The sequence below is a fragment of the Python bivittatus genome, unplaced genomic scaffold, assembly GCF_059951505.1.
Source record: "Python bivittatus isolate LINGU-HERP-01145 unplaced genomic scaffold, Pbiv_v1 ctg000330_np1212, whole genome shotgun sequence".
Lineage (NCBI taxonomy): Eukaryota > Metazoa > Chordata > Lepidosauria > Squamata > Pythonidae > Python > Python bivittatus.
This window is the reverse complement of record NW_028277058.1, coordinates 49,408,793-49,429,804: the sequence shown is the minus strand read 5'-3', so window position 1 is coordinate 49,429,804 and position 21,012 is coordinate 49,408,793. Positions and strand designations below refer to the sequence as shown.

General features: G+C 36.6%; 1 protein-coding gene across 5 annotated transcripts in view; it reads right to left on the bottom strand.

Moving 5' to 3' along the window:
• ERC1 (ELKS/RAB6-interacting/CAST family member 1) overlaps window positions 1–21,012 on the bottom strand; it is a 163,660-nt gene that overhangs the window by 89,935 nt on the left and 52,713 nt on the right. For all 5 annotated transcript variants that reach the window (XM_088141236.1, XM_088141238.1, XM_088141237.1 and 2 more), the window contains one exon: window positions 3,077–3,212. In XM_088141236.1, coding sequence (XP_087997362.1) covers window positions 3,077–3,212 — 136 coding nt within the window. The remainder of the gene's footprint in view (window positions 1–3,076; window positions 3,213–21,012) is intronic.

Below are 21,012 nucleotides of genomic sequence, written 5' to 3'. Positions count from 1 at the left end.
GACTAGGAACATAATCTTCTCATGATGAAACACGTGTTTACAGATCAAAATAGTACATTAAATATTCATGTAATGTCTGAAAATATAACCAACTAGAGATGTTTAATCAATTCTGAAAACTTGAAATGCATTATAGCAAATGTTAGATCATTTTCTGCTTCTGAACTTGTAAACAAGAAACAGCTGCCTTTCCTTGTTGTTATAATAAAATGATCATATACAAAGTGCTTTGGGCTCAACTTAAAACTGTCAACTAAATGACAGGACAATTCTATAAGCACAGTGAATAATGCATGACATCATAATTACCCTGAATGGTATTTATATCAGAAATGGCCTGCTAGGCTTTTCTGAGTGAAAGATACCTATGTCTATAAGAATGATATTGCTAGTTCTGAGAAATATACACACTCAAAAAGCAGTATTAAGATAGGGAAACACTGTATGGCGAAGAGTGGAGTGCAAAGTCTTGATGTTAGTTGTATGGTAGTGGGAAAAGTTTGTTAGGTATATATTTTAATGAGAACCTCTCAAATGTGCATTTCCTGACCATTTTGCAAACTAAAACTTTGTATCAGTTTCCGAATTTTCTTAACACCAAATTATAAAATTGCATTACATTTGAGAAAATAGCTGGCAAAAACATACATATTAACACAAAATTGAATATAAAAATACAAGCATTAGAAGAAATGCATGTATGTATGTATGTATGTATGTATGTATGTTTCTTTTTTAATTGGAAACTAGTAAGAAAATAGCTAGAATACAATGAAAAAGTGAAACTGAAATGGAAAGATTCATTCATTTCCTAGTTACTACTAATGGATGTGTATTGGAAAAGACAAGAGCAGAACGCAATATGGATCTAACACATGAAAAGTGTTCATATTTAGGATACTCTAAAGATGACCATCAAATGATCTTCATGGAGCAACTAGTATGGCGTCAAGAATACTGTACTTTTATGCCTTCTGCAGCTTTGTTGACTAAATTCTTACAATGTTGCTAAAAGCCTTAGAGTTAGAATTATAGTCAGTCTCTAAAAGACAGTCCTAGAAAATTACAGTATGCTGTTTGTTCTAAGAACACAGACAGGCAAAATACTCATTAGGTCGTCTAGGTTGTATCAGAATCCAGACTGTCACATTCAGAATCTTCAGTGGTTATCTTCAGTTCTGCAAAGAATTGTTTGTCTAGTACAACACATCTGCATAGTTATGTAGAAGCATTTGAGGAATAAAAAAGTCATAGCTATATAATGGATTTCTATGTACTTTGCATTTATGGTAAGAAGCAAATATTTTTGTAAATCAAATTAATCCAGTTAATTTCCACTTTCAAAAATATGAAATCTACAGAACACCGATAATTCTGTATCACGGTCAAGTAGTGGCCATTAATATTATAGTATAATCAGATTAACATTTAATTTGATGTTTAAATAAATTCTACATATTATACATTCAGAATTACCCACTCAAAAATACCTACACTACTATTCAATAAGTCATCTGGAAAAATTAAATTAAATCCAGGTGACAACTGTTTATATCACAAAACAATCAGTTACCAATAAATTATTTTTTGAGAATCAGTCATATGCCTAGGTTATAACTTAATTTCATTATTCTCCTAAATTAGGTTTTTGGCCAAAGGTATGGAATTTTTGCCTAATATCTTATTAAATTTGCAGTGAGCCATTCAGAAGTAAGCCTAGATATAGAGCAAACTATTTTGAACTACTATAAACTATTACTTGCTGAGGTAGCAGTCAGATCCACCATTCTTGCCATGGACCTGTTAGACACAGACTGAGATTTGATGGGAACACAACATCTATTACATGTAAACTCAGTTCTGAATATCCTTACCACAATATATACTACCTGTAGATATTCTGTGATGAGTCACTGATGACCAGTGGCTCTGTGAATGGGAGTAAATGTACACTGAATAAGTGTAAAATGAAGGAGTGTCAGGAAACCTAGAAAGATACTTACAGAACTAGTAAGAGAATATTTACTGAAGTTTGTGTGCCTCTCAATATCCCAGCAGCCAATTTCCCTTGTTTAGGCTTGCAAGATATTTAAATGTTATCTCTGTTTCCAAACTGAGAAGGGCTCCACTATTAGCTCAGTTCAATATTTTGCTATTGGCTGTTTCAGACGGCAGATAATAGAAAATGCTGCTCAGTGCTGCCAATGTGACATAGGAGCTATAAAATCCACTGTCCATGTTTTTCTATATTGCACTTTTTATAGAGTTCTTAGAGCCTGTTTTATTTATATTCATATAGTAAAATATCTGGGGTACACTGATCTCTTTGATTTACAAATTCTTTTCTCTGACCGGTTAGACTCCATCTTTCTGGATGTTGCTAGGTTTTGCTATACTGCTTCCAAATTTAGGTGGGAATTGACATATCTGGATTGTTGTTGCTTGTTGACTGAAAGAAAAGAAACATCAGCTGACAGATGGTAAAGGATTTTCTTGCTATAAAGGTTGCCAATTATCTCATTAATTGTTTCAGGTTTGTTTTTTTCCTGTAATTCAATTTTTGTGTTATGTTTTATTGGTGTTTCTGCATTTTAGATTTTGTATTTGTGTTTTATTGGTCTGGGACCATAAATAAAATGAAATGAAAATGCTACGAACAAGGACATTTATGCTTGTCCCTTGACCAGAAGCAGCAGTTTTAGATTTAGAATTGTAGTGTTACTACTGCTACTACTACTACTTCTATTTTAGACTCACAGTTTTACTTTTTTGACTGTTCTCATTTTATGCTGGTCATTGACTGAACTAAGAACTGACTGACTACAGTGAAGTCCTATTTATACTTTCAGAGAGAGGGCGGGAGGGGGAGAGAGAGAGAAAGGGGGAGAGAGAGAGGTTAAAGTGTCAAAACCAAATGATTCACTCTTTTCAGAAGCTTAGAATATTATGAGGGTAAAGCTACATCTTTAAGTATGAAACGATCCTTCATTAAGAGTAAGTTTTAAAGCAAGAAAACAAGCAAAGCAAAACAGTCAAGTTCAGATGACCTTGTGTTACGTACGTGATAACATGTTACCTGCAGTTGCTGGGAGCTGTCATTAAGATTGTCTTCCCGCCTCCTTGCTTCTTCCAACATTTGTGCACTCTTTTTCTTCTCCACCTGTTCTTTGTGCTTTAGATTTGCTACCTTCTTATTCTGATCTTTAATTTGCCTGCAAATGGGAAACCAAATATTGAAACACTTGTGCAACCTACATACATGTGAAAATAGCAAGTACCGTATAAGAGTATTTTCACTCAATATGGATAACTTAGGTGATACCTGATTTTCCAGTTTCAGAAATAACTAGCAATTCTTTCTGCTGTCTCATTTCTAGAAGTAATCAAGTCTAATAATTTCTACCACTCTGTTTTTATTATAAACTACATGTGGGATTTCTCCTATAACTGAAAACAATTTACTTGTTTTTTTATTCCCATTTGTACTGACAAATTCTGGTTCCTGAAAAACTAACTTGTTTGTTCTGCAACTGTATGAAGCTTAGAAATTAATCTTTTATAGATTTTGACCAAACAGCAGCCATCCAGATTGCAATTCTAATAAACACAAAAAGATCACTTCTGTAACCTATGCACACACACACACACAAATTAGATTCCAAACTAGAAATTTCTTTGAATAATATGTAAAAAGGCTATAATTGTCCTCATTATGACAGACACTGAGAATTATTACAAAACTACATAAGTAATTTGCTTGAAAAATAGTGTTGGTTTAATAAAAAGAACACCCAACTTAGCTATCAAAATTTGTTAAAAAAAAAAAAAATAGTAGTCCATGGTTCATTTGTAAGGAATCTCTAAAATATACTCTAGAACTGGTGCTAATGAGGAAAGCTATTCAGTGGGGAAATCTATATTTTGTCAACACTCCAAGCAAGATAAAATTTTGTGGAAGAACTGGTTACTTACTAATATGGTTCTCTGAGTAGCCATTTATGAGTTCCCACAAATGGGCTCTGTAGCTGTGCAGAGCTCCATTTGGAACATTCCTAAGCTTGGGAATTTTGGTGAGACCTCCACATGCTTCATGCACAATTCTCACTAATCTTCTTAGTTCCCATCAAACTCTTTGCACCAGCTGATTCCCATGAATGGGTGAATAGTGAACTATCTATCTAGGAGATGGGTGAGTGCTCACAAAGTATGGGAAGAAAGGATCATTCTCCCAAATGCCACATCTTTCTGGACATCCATAGTTCTTGGTGTTGTTACCAAGTAGGCGCTCAACAGTTCTGGCAATAGGATGTACTGAAGGATCCAGAAGGGTTACCACAGCTGTGGGCAAATATTTCCCTTAATGTGAATTGGACATTGCTACTTTTCTAGATCACAGCAAATCCTTATGGTGGCTACAACTGCTACAATGGTAACTCTAGTCACCCAAGCAGGAATTTCTCTCTCCTGCAACTGGTGATTATTCAGCAAAAGGCCACTATTCTACTGGCATCAAGAGTGTGCAACTATTGCTCCAAGGCTATAGTATGTGTGTGTGATGGTGGTGGGGAATGTCCTGGCTCAGATGGAAGAGAGGCAGTCTATGGTAGAAATGAGATCTCAGGAAACAAAATGAGCTTGCCCTCATGCATTGAACAGTTCACTAGCTCAACTGGCCATTTTATAATTAAAAAGGCAGTTTTCCAAGACAGCAATAGTCTTCTGTCCTTATCTGAGGACAATTCCTCAAAAGAGGGTTAGGCAATACCATCAAGCCTTCTCCATCAGTTGCACTAGATCCAATGTAGCAGCTGAACCAGTTTTCACTACCAGGACCTTCTGTCCAGGACTCTGATCTACACTTATCTGTGCCATTCACCATTTTGAGGAGTTAAATATGAGAATGTAGAGAGGCACTGAAGCATTCATTTGTAAAGGAGAACAACTTAAGAATAAGGTAGCCTAAGATGCCTGGATGTCCTGACCTCACAAACACCAGCTTTTATCTGGGCTAAGGTCATATTAAAATGTATTAGGCTTATCTTTAAGCTATGAATTCAGCCTAAGTTTCATTCACATAGAAGAAACCTTACTGGGAGGACAGCATCTAAAGGAGGAGGCAAGAGAGAACCAGAAGACAAGCCAAGTCAAGTTTCAGAAAGGTTCTACAAATAGATGGAAAAGTCACCGAGGCCTTGATGGACCATCGACTTCACCAAAACTAGACTGCAATCTCCAAGAAAGAATAGGCATAAATACGTGTTTAAAATTTTTATTTTTAAAAATCATTCCTACCAGAGGGACAGAAATCACCCCAAGAACACTTGCAAGAGGAGTGCTTCAAGAATTTTGAAAGGTCAGTCCCCAAATCCTCACTAAGCAAAATAAATATGTGAAATGAAAAAGAAAAGTGAACTGAAGAGTAAATACAGCAAAGGATAGAAAAACATATCAAAGAGAAAATAATTTGGAAATGTTTGTCCAAACATGCTGCAAACGTAATTGTTGAGCAAGAAAGAGAGTAATTGGAGACATACTAGTGACATACGCAGCGCATATATATTGAGAATGCAGTGCATATATATTAATACTTCATACTGAAAACCCACTTGTGTTACACTGTCTCTGATGAAGAACTAAGTGATTCTGCAGAACCTAATTATATTTGAATTCTAGTAGTATTCAATTATAGGATGAGCGCTAAGGTCAACGGCTGTATGTAGCGCATTGTATTTTTAAAATGAATACTTGTGCTGATTTACCAACACTTAGAGGCTTTAAATACTTTTAAAAATATGACCTTCACTTCAGAGAGCTTTAAGTTGAACTATGGAAGCTGTACGTCCCTTCACAACAGAAAAAGGAGAGCTTAAGTATTGATCAAAGACAAGTAAAAAATCTATGCACTTGGGAGGTAGAACTTCTAATGACCTGTCAGGAAACAGCAATTTATTTTCTGGGTTGTGTATCCTTACAGAACAATAGGTTAAAAGGGGAAGGAGAAATGAATAGAAGTTCTTCACGAACAAAGCTCCTATACCACAAATTGCAGAACCCTTTAATCTTCACAATCCATTAGCAGCTGCACTAAAAGGAGAGAGGGAGAGGGAGAGAGAGAGAAAGAACTCTAATCCCAGACTTGAATCTAAACATGTATTTGTGGAATCAAGTTCCAACATTATATTGTACTCTTTTGTGGGCTTCCAGCAAAAGGGGGGAAAAAAAGAAGAAGATAACCTTGGATCTCAAGTATACAATTCTTGGATTGCAGAAGTGGATTTACATGATTTAAAGCTCTTTCACGCATACCCCAAACAAGAAAAATGAATAAATCCTTTATATTGAAAACATTCTAGCTTTTTATGCGTACTTTTTTATTTTTCAGTAGGAAGCCCTTTATTTATAATGCATTTTTAGGTGATTTTCAAGACTGAAGTCTTGCTAATGCAATTTGGTGTTTTTAATATATAAATCAATTGTACATCTCAAGATTAACCCCATCACCATTTTCAAGAAGAAAAGAAAAGTATAATTTGTATTTCAGTGAGGTACTGTCTTTGAAAATAAAACACTAAAGTTGGCATTTATGTTAAATGTACCATTCCTTCAAGTTACATGCTGAGACTGAATATACAGTAACATCTTTCAAGAAGAGGTCAGTGAGAAGAAACAAAGATGTAACTGAAGTTTAATGCAATTTCAGAAATGAAATGTGTATAAATGTTCATGTATTCTATTAGCTCCTACATAAATAATGTATAATAATGCTACCATAACAAGTTTGGATTCCATGGAAGAGAAAACCTGACTCTAAATTCAGCTGTGTGAGGAAAGATTTTTTCTCTCCAAGACTTACAAGGCGAGGTCGCAAAAAGCAGAAATATCTTTAACAACTGTCAGTATAACACAGTGCTTCTCAACCTTGGCAACTTTAAAATGTGTGGACCTCAACTCCCAGAATTCCCCAGCCAGCATCTTACAAGATTCTGGAAATGTGGCTTTACAATGAAATAGAATTAGTTCATCTGGTTGTGATTCCTATCTGGTTCAACCTTTGAGGCTGACATCAAGTCTGAAAGTATAATTCCCCCCACTGCTATCCAGTTGTGGGCTATACTGTCCCTTATCTGACCGTTCCTTTGGCAACATCTCTTTGCCCAGATTCCCAAGATCTTTCCCACATACCATCAGAATATTGAGCTACAAATTATGGTATATTAAAAAGAAACAGATTTGCTTTTTAAATTACATATTAATGGTAGACACTGTGCTTCTTCAGATATTGCTTAAACTACATCTCTCAGCATCTCCTTCCACTGGTAATGCTAGCTAGAGATTTAGTTATACTTTGCAACATCTGGAGGGCTACAGATATTTATATTGTAAACACAGTGAAGAGGAACTGTATTTTGAGTTCCACAGATCCAGATAATTACATTTTATTTATCTATTGTATCTATTCATCTACCAATCAAATACAATAATAATACCAAAATTAAACTAAAACAATATTAATACAATTAAACAACAATTAAAAGAAAAAAATGTGTTCTACCACTTTTTAAATAGTGGCAGAGTTTAGGTCAATCACTTAGGGAATACATAGTAAACCTAAGAGCCACACCGAAGTAGGTCCATTCCAACAGGCCAGGTAGACAAGACTCCTGTAGCAGGAGCATCTTCAAAACAGCCTATTATGCTGATCCAACTAAGTGGACAGCTTCAGCAGGAGAGGTGGTCCCATAGCCATTTCGAGCTTTAAGGGTCAGTACCAACACTCTGAACTGTGCCTAACAGGCAAGCGGTAGCCAGCGGCAGCCAGTACAGTTCTTTGCTGGACAGCTGCTTCTGCATTTTGCACCAATTGCAATTTCTGGACACATTTTTATAGCATGTCCCAATATTCAAGACAGGCTGTAAACAAGACACAGATGACCATTGCTACATCTGAGCCCTAGGAGTAATTGTGCAAATGTGCTCCTTGCCACAGCCTCCACTTGCAAATCCAGTGACAACTGGGGATCTAGAAGCATTCTCAAACTGCTCTTTCTGAGGAAGTACAGATCAATCCAGCGTAAGCTTCATTTCAATCACTGAACCCAGCTTTTTTTCTTACCAACAGAGCCTTGTCTGGATTTAATTTCAGCTTAGCCTCTCTCATCCAGCCCATTACTGAGGTTAGGCAACATTTTTCCTTGGAGTTAGCAGTAGAGCAAGCTGTCACTCCAAAGTACTGGATGCTTTCCATCTATGGTTTCAAGTTGAAGTTAAAAGGCATAGCAGACAATATAGAACCTTGAGGGACACCATAAGTCAATGTGAACAGTAGTCCCTTAGCACCACCTTTTGGATATATTCCAACAGAAAGGGCTGGAATTACTGAAAAACAGTATGTCTGAGGCCCAATCCCCCCAAATGGGGGGGGGGGGATACCATGGTTGATGCCATCAAAAGCCACCAAGAGAACTAGCAGGGCTGTACTTCTTTCCCCTGCTCCCATCTAACCTCTGGAATAATTATCTAGCAAGATGACCAAAGCAGTCTCACTGTGATCTCGGATGAAATCATGACTGAAATGGGTTCAGAAAATGAGTTTCATCCAGGTGAATCTGGAGCTATGAGGCCACTACTTTTTCAATCACTTTCTACAAAAACAGAATATTTGAAACTGGCCTATAATTAGAAAGATCTTCTAGGTCAAGGAGGGGCTTTTTAAAATAAATAAATAAAGATTTTATAATGTCTCTTTTAGGCACACAAAAACATCTAGGCTTAAGGAAGAATTGATAACCTCTTTAACAGTGTGTTCATACCAGAGCTTTTCATTCAGTGTGTTCATACCAAAGCCCTCATTTTTCCATATACCCTGTCCATATCCTTGAAATCTGCAAGCTGAAAGAAATCTATATGAACTTGACAGTTACAGAAGTTACCTCCTTGTGTCCTGTTTCAATGGAGGTTATAGGATTCCCAACTGAGGCAAATCTGGTAAACTTTGTTTGAAAAGAGCAAATAAAACTGTTCACAATAAGCCTCCATCAGTTCCTACTTCCGTCCCCAGAACCTTGATGGAGGGGGTGCTGAACACTGTGGTAGAGCAACACCAGCCTGCTCTTTCAGATGCAATGGAGGCAGGAAAGGAGGACCTCTTTGTTCATCTACTGCTGTGGCGCAGGATGTTAAATGCCCTGAAGAAAAGCCCTGTTCTGGGACTGAACCGCTTTGTTGCAGGAGTTCTTCCACTTGTGATCTTATCATCTGCCCATCTACTTTGTTGCTCTCAGTTCCCTTTGACCACTTAAAAGCAGCAGTGTCAATTGCTTGGGCTATCTCCATATTCCTCAAATCAGCCAGGACTTTGAGAGTATCACCAACAGACAAGGGGAAATTCCTTAAGCACATTCTAAAGTCCAGATCTATCAAGTACCTTGGTTGGACCATTTTAACTGGTTTGCACCCTTGCAGAGGTTTGAACAGCTAACATTCCAAACCTGACCAGAAAGTGATCTGTCCATGACAACGGATTTACGGATAGCTCTTCCACTTTTAGATTATCAATACCAGCCAAACAGAATATCATAAACAACTTGTATCATGCTGTATGCATGGGGCTGGGACAGGTCCATGAGCATTCTGGGCCACTCCTGATTGGACAACCTCATAATACATGTAGGGTAGTTCAAAGGCAAACCATCTCAGGTAGCTCAGGAAGAGTGACTGTGTGCAGCAGGATGTATGGTACCCTGACTAACTCTACACTGTCCTAATCACACAAATACAGCAGCAAATATTCAAAATTTGCAGACTGTCAGATCGATCTTCTGGTCAGGGAGATGGAATTCCTACAGACCATGACACACTAGTTCTTCTTCCTCCAGTAGTAAAACACAATGGACTCCAGTTGTATTAAATAAAAATAAAATGAAAAAGCAAGCACTTTCAAAAATATTTGAGAATGACATGTAAAAATGCATTATAAAATAACCATTAGCAGTAGTTACTTTATAACAGTTCTTCCTACACTGGACTGAAGGCCGAAGATGATGGTAGTTCTCAGTAATTTTCAGACAATCTGCAAGACCACCACAAAATTAATGAAAGAACCAAATAACTTTTTTATTTCAATGTGGAAACGACTTGCTCATTGGCAGTACTAGCAATTATATGATATCAGAATCCCTGATCGTTCTCTGTCAGCCTTCCCAAGTAAACCAGATAGGAAACACAACCAGATGAGCCACTTCTACTTTATCGTTAAGTTACATTAACAGAATCTTGCAAGTCTGAAAGTACAAATCTCCTGCTGTCCCTTTTTACCACCTGACCAGTTAGGGCAGGCCCGGGCTCCTCCCCCTTTATGATTGTTCCCTAGGCAGTATTTTTCCTAGCCCCGCCCCATCCTCATAGGTCATTCTCACATTCCATTCCATTCTTTGACCAGAAGAATAAAAGCACAGGGTGAAGACAAGAGACAAGAGTTCTTATGTAGTGGATAAGATTGCTACATTTACATATGCCAATGGCCCTTAAGATCTTTCATCAATTAAGATTACTATTCATGGAACATTTTTATATCAAGAGAAACAATGGGGGAGAGGGCACTGAAAATTCTACCTTAAGTGCTTGTGTGTGTGTGTGTGTGTATATATATGAACATTTGTTCTTATAAACATGCTATAGTTATTGTGTGAATTTCTTACTATGGAGAAGTTTTCTGTATGCTCCTTACATGGCAAAGGATATGAAAACCAGAATAGTAGTCTGCAATATAACAAAGTTTAGGAATTGCTGTTTTAAGATAAGTGAGGCTTTAAAAGCTGTTAGACAAATAATGACTATTCAGCTATGTACACTATTAGACATTTGGATATTCTTTGATTAGATATTGTTTTGACCTTGCTTGCTTTGGCAGATGACCCAGAGAAGATTATGTCCTTGCCTGCATCCTATCTGTTCTGCTGACAGTTAACTGAAGAGGTTTCTTAACATATAAGATATGGAAGGCTCTTTTCTCTGCAAGTATGCCATCTATGGAAGGAAACTAGAAGTGTAATGTCATATTTAGATCACATCTTTTACCAGCCGCAGAAGACTCTTAACTGGCCAGAGAATCAATTTATCCCCATGATCTTATCTCAATGTCTTAACTATATTGAGGTAAGAAATACACAAAAGTTTTTTTTTTTAATCAGAAAACCAGTTTAAAATATTTCACTGAAAAATTAAGCAGTGATTGAAAATTGTATTCATTTTTACAACCTCCATAGTTTCTTGCTACTCTTTCAATAGGGTGGCTGTTAGGGGTTTTCTCTCTTTTCATTGTTTATTATTTTATTCCCTTGGCTCCAACACCTCAAATATCTGTGACTCATTGTAGGGAACCAAAAACTAAAAACCAAAAAGGGGAAATTGGAAATAGGTCCTCTGAAGACAGGAAAATAAGTGACATGTTTCTTATGGAAGGTACTGTATTGCAACCATTTAATATCCCACTATTCAACCTTAGCACAAATTTTTACAGATTTAGCTAGGAAATCTGAACCTAATAGGGCAAGATGGACAAAGCTATGTCAGGAAGTATTTGAAGATTTGCAAGACGCTTGATTGACTGATTGATTAGGTGCTGTCAAGTCAGCATCAACTCTTAGTGACCACATAGATATATTTTCTGTGGGATGATTTGTTCTCAACTTCACCTTTGAGGTCTCTCAGCATTCATTACTGTTGGATTTGATTACAAAAGTGGAAGGAAAGAGAAGAGGATGATCAGTAGGAAGACAGATGGACTTGCTACTGATCATCCTCTTCTTTTTCCTTCCACTTTTCCTGGCATTGTGGACCTCTCAAGGGAGCTGGATATGTCCAAAATATGATAGATTGAGCATGATAATTTGTGCTTCAAGTGAGAACTCTGGATTGATTTATACTGTTATTTTTTTTTCCTGGCTATTCAATGTATTTTCAAGTATGTTCTTTAACACCCAAATTAAAAAAAAAAGCTATATATAACAGTCCAATTTTAAGAGGATCTGATTTTCTGTCCTTTCATCCTGCATGTAAAAGTGTCTGTTATAGGGGCTGTATTACTGCAAACATATAGTCATGGAGATAATCTAGCCCTATCATTCTCAAAGCTGCTGAAAGCAGAGTACCAGTATGGTAAAACTGTGAAAGAGGCAAATGCTCTAAATTGGACAGTAGAGCCCCTAAAATATATATTTGTGGGGATGAGGGTTTACTGAGGTGACTAACCAATGGATGAAAGACACCAATCAGTGTCTTCAGATAGTATCTAGCAAGATATCATTTGAGCACAAACCAGGAAAGCAAAATACAATAGCAGAATTTCTGTCAAGGTAGGACAAGGACTCAGAACTAGCAATCACAGAAAAAAATGACAACCTGAGAGATGAAGATACAGATTCTTCCAAGGAAGAAGGAATGATAAAAATAAGATACCAGATTTTTTTAAAAAGGAGAGGTACGTGGAAGGAAGGTCGCACAGAAAAGTCTGGAAGATGTGAACACCCCCCCCCCGCAGTTTTCTTTTTGAATAGGAGTGTATGGTAGAGAGAGAATGGAAAGGGCAATCCATTCATCCCTTGATTTTTTTTCCCTTGGATGTTGACATGGAGGTTCTGGAATGAACAAGTTATTTCCTCCTTCCTTCTGTTTCAGTAACCTAAACACATTTTCCTAAAGCACCATGAATCTCTGTTTTTCATCTGCCTCCCAGGCAGCCAACAAAACCATAAAGGAGGCTCCAACAGAAGCCAGAGAAGCTGGCATATCTCTGTGTTCTTGGAGATTACACCTTTGGGCTTTGGGTGAAAGGAAGAAAGAAGCCTTGAGCCCAGGAAAAGAAGATGGCAAGAAATAGTAAGGAGTAGCTAGAACATTCGGAGACTGACAGAAAGAAAAGGAGGGCAACTATGAGCACCTTGGTTATAAGAAAAGCAGCCCATTAGGGAAGTAAAGCAAATAAAGAGAAAAGCAATGCCTGGCAAAGCTGGATTTTTCACCAAGTAAACCCTTCAGCAGGCAGAGCTACAAAAGCAATCTGTGAGGAAGTAGCAGTGTAATGGTAGGTGGGAATGACCTAGGTCAGTGTTTCTCAACCTTGGCAACTTGAAAATATGTGGATTCGACTCCCAGAATTCCCCAGCCAGCATGGAGACAACCGGTATGTAAGAGACGTCTCAGCCCGCAGAAGGGTGGATGGTGTGGGAAACATTTCAGAAGTGACCCTTCCTAGTTTTCTGGAGAGTAAAAGGTGAGGAAGGGAGAAATATTTCAGTCTTGCAAGATGCAGCCTAACAATAAATATAGAGCTAGTACTCCTGGTTATGCTTCTTGTTGTGGACTACCTCGCAGGGCAAACAAGCAGATTGGTAGCACAATTGGTCGGATAAGAGGCAGGGGGAAAAACAGGGAGGCTGGATGGCAAGAATACTGAAGGGAGCCTGCCAAGCCGATCGGGTTTGCCTTTGTGGCCTGCGAGGATTTTTAATTTATCAGTGTGGCTCCTTCTCCTCGACAAGATGTGCAGGTCTGGTCTAAAGAGACAATCACTTTTGCAGAGAGTACGTAACTGCTTACTTCAAACACAGATTACTGTCTTTTCATACTTAAAGCTCGGAATGGAAACAAAATATACCTCAAGCACGTTGTGAATAAGTGAATAAAATTAAAAAAAAAAAAACCCCGATGATTAGGAAATAGGAATTAGACAGGCACAGGAGTAGAACAGAGTTAGGATAAAGGCTTCATTTTTGTAAGAACAAAGCAATAAAGAGATCCCTGCAACAGTAAAAGAGAATTCCGCTCACCTTCCTGCTTGTGTCTGTGCTATCCAAAAGTGAACCTATGATAATGTCTACTTTGTGATATTGTTAAAATGGTAGATCCATTTCCCATTTCTTTTCAGCCACGCCTAAGACAAAGTTTAAATGTTAAAAAGCTACCATGCTTTGGACAAACATTAATTCGGCACTATTAAGATGAATACTTGTAAGTCAATCAGGAGTTCTCCTTCTCAGCTTTTGCCACAAGTCCTTGTCGTTTTCTTACACTGCTACTCCCTTTCCCATTGCATTTATAAGACATGGTATCCAGTGCCAATAAAAACGATGTTTGTTCCTTTAAAAGTCACAAAACTATAACTAGCCTGTTGTATGTGTGCCAGGAAGAAGTCCCAAATGGGTTTTTAGAGAAGATTGGGTGGATTTTATTTCCGGAAACCAGGAAACCCAAATCTTAAAAACAAATTCCATATACAGATAACTATAGAGGAAAGAAAAAGGAAGTAGAATTGAAAACAGACCGGCATGGGTAGAAGACAACTTTGTACCTAACCCTTTAAAAGAATTGCAATAGAATTCAACAGCGTAGGCATCTAGAAGCATTTTCATTTCTATAATCCAATTCTTAGAATTTCATATTTGAAGGGAGTCATTGAACAATATTAATATTACAGTACTAGAAGAGAAAAAAATTGTGAATCTTTTAGAACTATTTATAATTCTATATTATGTGACATATAAATGAGTTTCTGATTTACAAGGTTTAGAATCTATACTTTTGGGTGCAAAACTCTTAATTTTGACTGTTTACTGAAGTAAGTTGAATAACTGTTTACGCTCTTTCCTTTTTTTCTTACACTGAGGTTTTTCCTTGGAGAGTTATTTTAAGAATGTGGTTATTTAAAAAAATATTATAAATATTTTATTTGTTTATTAAGATTTATATAGCAAAGCTATGAAAGCTAATTCTGATTTTAGAAATCCAAGAATAAAAGCTACTTTGATCCCAAAATAATAGTTGTTTGGATAAAGTATAACTATGATCAATTATTTAGTATTAATGTTACAATTAAAAGTCAGTATTAGTACAAAGCATCAAGTAATGAAAGAACTAGAATGTAGCTAAGGAAGTTCTTCCCAATGATATTCTATTTCATTCAAGACCAGGCAAAATAGTATATTTAACAGAAGGAAGAAATTTCTCATGTCCCAAGACTTTGGCAGTCAATTATCTTACTTATAATTAGAGGATGATCTGTGGAACCATTTAGCAATAAGTTTTCTCAGCTCAGAGATGCCAATTCTAGAATCTCTGTAAACATATGCACTGTGATCTTGATCTCTGTCCTTTAAGCAAGAAGAATACGTCCAGGAACTGAGGCTGAGACTCTAAACTATAATACTATCTAAAATCTGTGAAGTATAACACCTGCCCAGAACTTTGCTTTGGCCTAAAACTTAGGTGATGCTCTTCTGCAGATATGTCCATAAAGAAATGGATTTAGTTTCACATTCTTATCGATACAGCAACCTCAGATCAGATGTGACAACCTGCTGAATGTAAGCATATTAGTCAGTGGAGGAAAAGAAATTAACCAGGATTCCCTCAGAAGCAAGTGAAGAGGGAAGAGCCTAGAGCGGAATCCTCATATCATGGTGGGGTGTGGGAAACGTGGCATACAGAAGACCCCTTCCTTGGCAGCGCTCCAGCAGGTGGCCAAATCCATCTGACCAAGAAGATATAGCTCTCTCACTGGGCATGGGGGTAGGAATGTATGGCAGAACCCGTGAGATAGTTATGCTGATGTTGGTTTCTGATGTTTGTTTCTAATTTTATCCTCGCTGCTGATTATGTCTTTGTTGTTATGCTGTTTAAGTTGTATTTTTTAAAATTGTTGTTAGCTGCCCAGAGTCATGACAATGAGATGGGCAGCCATATACACTGAAATCAATCAATCAAATAAAGCATAGTGGGTTCAATAAAAAGATTAGAAGGATCGAAGTGGTTTATTCCAAACAATATAATTATTAAGGCAACAGGGTAGCTTTAATAATGTACGGTTGTATTATTTTAATATCTGTAAACTGCCTAGAGTCCATAAGGATTAAGGCAGTAGATAAATTGCATAAATAAAGCTGCAAATTAAATTAATAGCTGCAAATTAAAATCCCAGAACTTCCTAACAAGTCAAGCCATTACAATGAAGTATGTTATTAAAATGGCATGTCACAATCTTAGCAGGATGTGATGTGAAAGAAGCAAACTGGCTTACAGTACACCCATAAGTATGTATAGTAACTAAATGCATGAATACCAGACCATTTCTATGATTTATTTACTTTTACACTAGCATATTTATCCAGCCGGGAAGCTGCAAGATTTTTATTTTATTTAAATTCAACATGTTAGCATGTTTATTAAAGTGGAAATGTGGCAATATTTGCAATAGGAGTTCTTCTTGCATCACTCACAAATACTTACATTATTAGTGCTAATATGAATGCAGGCCAGTGTAACAGACATGTTTAGAATATATTTTATTTACTTTTAAAAGTATATTTATTTTATGTGTGAAAAACAAATATAAATAATTAGCTGGACTCTTCTTTCCAGAGATACGGCTATTATTTTTTTAAAAATGAACAGCCTTTACAATATGTACCACACACCAAACAAGTCCCTAGGAATTATATTTCAATGCAAGCTTCTGGCACATGCCTTTAGGGCAAACATATGTTCAGTATTGCTCACATTTAGCTAGTGAAATGTGATTAGGTCTCTTTCCTGTTGTCTTCTTATCCAGTGAGAAATTAAGGTGTTGTTTTGCTTGGATTAAAAAAATTCTCCTTTATGGTCTTTTGCTTTGAAATATTTTAGACCTGACTGGAAACACATCTACCAAGCAGATCACTAGGATTTGCCAGCCCTATTTCACCATCCTCTTCCATATGGCATTAATAAAGCCACATGCTAAATGTTTGGGAATTCTATGGTGCACATAGGCTATGAATTACCACAACAGTGTTTTTAAATTTTCTCCCACTACATGTGATGAAATCAGGGAGTTTTACTGTTATTTTTGCTTCCCAAGTTTATCCTCTTCTGTATATGAGTAAGTGGAGCTAATACCAAGGGGGAGGTTGATCAATAGCTCAACACAGACTTTTATTGTAAGTCTGCTTATACAAATATTTTTAGAATTTTAATAACATCCTTTCAATCATTCTTGAAACCTGCAAAGAGGAAACATGTGACTGGCATCATATTCAGTACTCTATATTCTTGAAGGTCATTTTGCAAACATCCATCATTACATCAACATGCTTTCTTTATGAAAGGATGGTCAACTGCTTATCATAAAAGCAATTCTTTTCTTATATCCACATCTATTTTCAAACACTGAGATTCAGAAAATATTTATTACATAGTGGTATTATACTTATTGATCTTAGCCATCAACTAACATTCTCTCATATAGGGGACCACACCAAATATTTTAGCAAATAAAAATGATAACCATAACTTCTAAGCTCCCAGTGAGCACACTTTAAAATGCAATGCATGCAATCCTTTTATTACGAAGCTTTGGTTGAGACTCTTATGCTGTAAAGCCTCAAAGTGATCTAGCAGTTTTTAATTTCAGCTCAAAGTTTTTCCATGCACATCAGTAAAAGAGAAAGGTAAATCAAATAAATGTTTCAAAGATCTGACACCAGGTATAATCCAAAACAAACTGTAAGTTGGGGGATGGGAGTGGGTTTGTAACAAAGTTTGCAATATGGAAACCTGTGAAATGATAAATGAACTTGTACAGCCCACTGAACAAAAGCTAATAATAAACAATTGATAATAAACCAATTAAATAATAAAATGATTGCGAAAAGAGATACGGCTATCTCTCATTTGCAATGATTGGCAAATGGTTTTGTTACTGGACTCTCTTCGTCATGATCAGAAAGGAGGAAAACTGAATATGAGCGAGATGGAAACTATACTGAAAAAACTGTGTCAGCTTAGGCCAGTGTTTCTCAACCTTGGCAATTTTAAGACAGGTGGACCTTGCTGGCTGGGGAATTCTGGGAGTTGAAGTCCACACATCTTAAAGCTCCCAAGGTTGAGAAACACTAGTCTAGATGATGGGGGAAGAAGCTAATCATCAATGTGCTAACTGCCCCACTCTCTCCTACTCATCACCCTAATAGGAATACTGCTAGTATATGAATAAAACACATTATTTCAGGGCATTCTTTCTCTGTTCTGCAGAAAATCATTGAGTAGTGTAAGACTTTTAATTTCTTTCTTATAGGGAAAAGAGCTCCAGTGCTTCATCACAAATTTCAGATGTACCAGTCTAATAAAATCTTTAAAATAACATACTGACCTTGAAGTGAGGCTGAAGCAAGCAGCAAGTCCAGGGTAGGGAATGTGAAAGAGAAAGTCAGAGAAAGTTTTAATGAGAAACACACTCCAAAGTTGACATATCAAGAAGAGTGACAGAAGAGCACCACAGCAACAGAAAGCAAGAGAAGACATTTTCAGTCTAATCTCACTATCTTGGAAAGTTTCTCCATCAACAAAGGAGCCACCTACTTAGATTATACCATTCCATACATAACATGTGATTCCAAAAAACTCTTTAATAGCTTTCTCCCCCCTAAGTAGTACTGAAAGAATACTCCATGTACTGTGTGGATCACAGTGAAAAGTTAAGTTTTTACTACTGAGGAAATTTTCTATCATAGGTAGCGGGAAGTCAAAATCCTGAGGATACTGACAAGTTACTTGGTCAAGTATAACATTTATTTGAAAAGCTTATCTCAAAAAGGAAGCCAAATTTAATAAGAAGACCGAGATTAAGTGAAACTGTGAGATTTCATATGCTGCTCATAAAGCTTCAAGAGAAGCTAGAAAATTTAAAGTGTGAACAATCTCAACTAATATAGGAATATTAGATTTCATAAGACTATTATTCTCAAGTTAACTATAATTCAAGTCCAGACAGTGAGATGCAATAAAAAGCAATAATGAACTTGCTTCTTTTAGACAGTTCTTTTCAATATTACTGAACAGGAAGCAGGCTAAAGGCATTTATATTAGCAGTAACAGTGTGGCTGGGCATAATGTGTTCTATGGCATAAATTCTAGTAGCAGTCATTTTCATTGATTAATACAACATCTGCAGGCAACAGCAAATAAGCTGATCTAGTTTTAGCAAATTAAAAAAAAAAGAAGATTGTATAAAGTAGAGATATTCTGAATTAGTGGCCACTGTTATAATCCTGACTTTTTATTACTAGCAAATATATGCATTAAGAAAGGCAGGCATACTTTGTTCTCTTATTCAGTATTAACAATAATTTCTAGAATATATGTTAGCAATATAAAGTCATTTGAAAAGGTTATGCAATCTGAATTGATACAATGGATATTGTTTATCAAAGGTTATACTCTTGTTTCCTAAAAATACACTTCTGAAGAACAGTATTTTTCACTTGAATGACAGCAGAAATATCCTTTTTATTTGTTGGAATAAAGATTTATAAAATATATCTAACTGACACAAACACTGAAGATTTCAGGGAAGAATGATTAAAAAGATTTTGTATTAATGCCAACTGAACTGTTGGCAACAAAACTGGTTGTTACAAAGCAATTCAGTAAAAACTAGGCTAAATCTCAGTATTGGCATATATAATACATTTATGGTTGCAGGGCAGCAGGGAACATTGCTCTTGTTCACATGTTAACAATTATTATGATTGTGCAAGTGGGCTGATATAGACTGCTTAGTTGCTCACATTTAGGTTATACTACAAGTATGATTGTACAAATCTTGAGACCTCCACTTCTGATCTGTGTATCTGTATCTGTATGTGTATCTGTGTATATGAGAACTGAGATTCCTGGTGTATATCTCATCATTGGCCAGAGCCATAAATTAGGTTTATTAATGACTTACAATTCTGGCCTTGTAGGATAGCAACAAACCAAGATTCCTGGTTTTGCTAATTGCAAACAAACCATGGATGGGAGTTTGTTAGCTGTTTAGCAGCTCCCACAGGCATGAGCGATCAAGAAGTACACAATTTTTGAGCATGAATCCTGATTTGCTTCCTAAGAAATGGCCCATTGTGTACCAATCTCTCTCTCTCTCTCTCTCCAATCAATCAATCAATCAATCAATCAATCAATCAATCAATCAAATTTATATAGCCACCCATCTCATACAAGGTGACTCTGGCGGCGTACAACAATTAAAAAAAAAACATAACAACAACTACATATAAAAAACTGTAAAAACACACAAAACAGGAGAGGATAAAATTAATAAGGGAGCCATCATAAAATCTCCCCAGTCCCCTGGGAACCCCAGGCCTGATCACATAACCAGGTCTTGAGGAACTTATGGAATGTTAAGAGGGATGGAGCTAATCTCACTTTCGGGGGGAGAAGATTCCACAAGGCAGGTGCCACAGCAGAGAAGGCCTGCCTCCTGGATCCCCCAAATGAAATTCTCGAGTGGACGGGATCCACAGCATGCCTCCTCTGCCAGAACTGATGGGATGGGTACATGTAATCGGGGAGAGGCGGTCCCTCAGATAACTCGGCCCCATGCCAGACAATTTAAACAGACAATGTCCCTTCAAAAGCCGACATCAGCAAAATTGGCTTTAAAAGGTCCAAGGAACTTCCCCAGGCCTAAGCAAGCAAAGTCAGTTAAAACAAATCATATCTTGTTACAAAATGATACCACAATTATTACAAGCAACTTTTTTCTTCAAGCATCCATGCTTTCCAGATTCTTTATAACATCTAGATGCCATCCCTCTTCCAAGCCTCAAAAGTATGTATCTGGCACACAACTTATTACTACTGTAAATAAGTGTGAAAGGTGGAAGCTATTAAACATTAGACAGTGCTAGAACAAAACTGAAAATTAGCCTATTTCATTATTTCAAGTATGAAAAAAGAATTTTAAATGCACATTGCTTAAACAATTTATCTTCAAAGCAGTAATTTTGCATTCTGTTAGTTTTTGCTTATTTGGTATTAATCCATGGACTTGAATGAAGCACAAACTCCTCAAAACAGGAGAAGAGCAATGACTGGTTGCTTCTAACTTGTCAACTGATTCAGATAAGACAGCACATAGCTATCTTTAATAAATGTGACCTAATACTGTCTTTTTCATTTCTTTTGGCTGAACTAGAA